The 1,600-nt window shown below is 37.9% G+C and overlaps 1 protein-coding gene across 1 annotated transcript; it reads right to left on the reverse strand.

Annotated features, from left to right (window-relative positions):
• Nucleotides 1-24: 24 nt before the first annotated feature.
• Nucleotides 25-1,463, reverse strand: LOC111382518 (protein Brevis radix-like 1; the record flags this gene model as incomplete). The annotated part of the gene is made up of 4 exons (XM_023006521.1): nucleotides 25-125; nucleotides 240-542; nucleotides 862-1,306; nucleotides 1,367-1,463. Coding segments are annotated over 4 exons (946 nt in total), but the record flags the coding sequence as incomplete, so codon positions are not given.
• Between the last annotated feature and the right edge of the window lie 137 nt (nucleotides 1,464-1,600).

Raw genomic sequence — 1,600 nt, forward strand, 5'->3', positions numbered from 1 at the left:
GGGGCACAACTCCCTCAGTCCTACTTGCAACATTGTATGTTCCACGAATGTTGTATTTCTTGTAAACGTCTTCTCGCTTTTCTGACCACCAAGTCTCCGCTTGGCTCACCGTGAACCTTCTCTTGCTGCAGAAATGACAGGAAAAATACAAAAAATTAATAATACACCTTCAATCCTAGGCGCTCACATTAATGAAATTGCAACTGACATAACAAGTGAGAAATAACAATGCCAAGTACCTGAAGCGTGCTCGCTTGATGTCTCTACTTCCATCTTGAAGAGCTACAAGTGTTACATACACCCCAGGTTCATATTGTTCAGTCCAGGCATCCTCAGTTTGATTTGCATCACCTGTGTGGGAACTTACTGAATCTCCAGATTTTGAGCCATTAGTGCCTTGGAGCACAATTCCCTCGCTCCTCATTGCAGCCCTATTTGAGGCTGAAAACCCATATATTCCACGAATATTGTATTTCTTGTAAACCATTTCTCGGTTTTCTGACCACCAAGTCTCTGCTTGGTTCTCCGTGAATCTCCTCTTGCTGCATATGCAGTGACGAGGAAAGATACAAAAATTATTAATACACATTCAATCTCAGGTAGTTTAACATTAATGAAATTACAAATTACACAACAATTGTGCATAGAACTAGTTTAAGTTATCACTCAATCAACAGAACAAAAGGATATTGAAGAACAATTTCCAAAGACCCTCTCAAAGAAATTTTCCATTAAAATTATCTGATATATTGTTCAAAAGTCTTATAGAACTAATCATTCAATATTATTTTAAACTGAATTTTTTACTAGCAGTATATAGCAATATCCAATATCACAGTGAAAAAAAACAATGGGAAATACCTGAATCGTGCTCGTTTGATATCTCTACTTCCATCTTGAAAGACTACAACTGTTAAATACACACCTTTTTCGTATTGTTCAATCCATTCAAGCTCATTTTGGCTAGCATCACTAGAAATCAATGAATTTTGAGATTTTGAGCCATTTCCATTAACTCCTTTACTGCGCAGGTCATTTTCAATGCCTTTGACAGGATCGTTAAGCAATTGAGAGGAGCTGTAATCAGATCTTGAACTCCTTCCTTCATTTTCAATATTTGTTTCTTCTCTTGGCAAACTCAATGATAGTTCGTCAAAATCGAAGGATATGGAACTCGCTGAGCTGGTGCTTCTTGAATCGGCATGAGCCATTTCCCAATACTGCTCTCGTCGCAGCACAGCTTGCACCAGCCTCCCCCAATTGTCATACACAACAGGCATCTCTGTTTCAGCTTCAAGACCTTCAACTGCACGCTATTCTATTATGATATTGATCGCCTCAGTAAACTCTGAACGTATGCAAGTACGGATATCATAATTGATGAATAACAGAAACCAGCTCAAAAGACAAATCCCATTTTCACATTCCGAACACGGAGCAAGAATCATTACATAACCGTGAATCTATGTAATTCCAGAACACAATGTACAAGTCAACAATTTCTTAGAAACTATCCCCACAGTTGCTTGATTCAAAGATGCGAAGGAATAAGCACATAAAATTGTATTAATGTTCAAGGTTTCTCCAAAAATTGGTAAAC

The sequence above is a fragment of the Olea europaea genome, unplaced genomic scaffold (assembly GCF_002742605.1).
Source record: "Olea europaea var. sylvestris unplaced genomic scaffold, O_europaea_v1 scaffold25139, whole genome shotgun sequence".
Classification (NCBI taxonomy): domain Eukaryota; kingdom Viridiplantae; phylum Streptophyta; class Magnoliopsida; order Lamiales; family Oleaceae; genus Olea; species Olea europaea.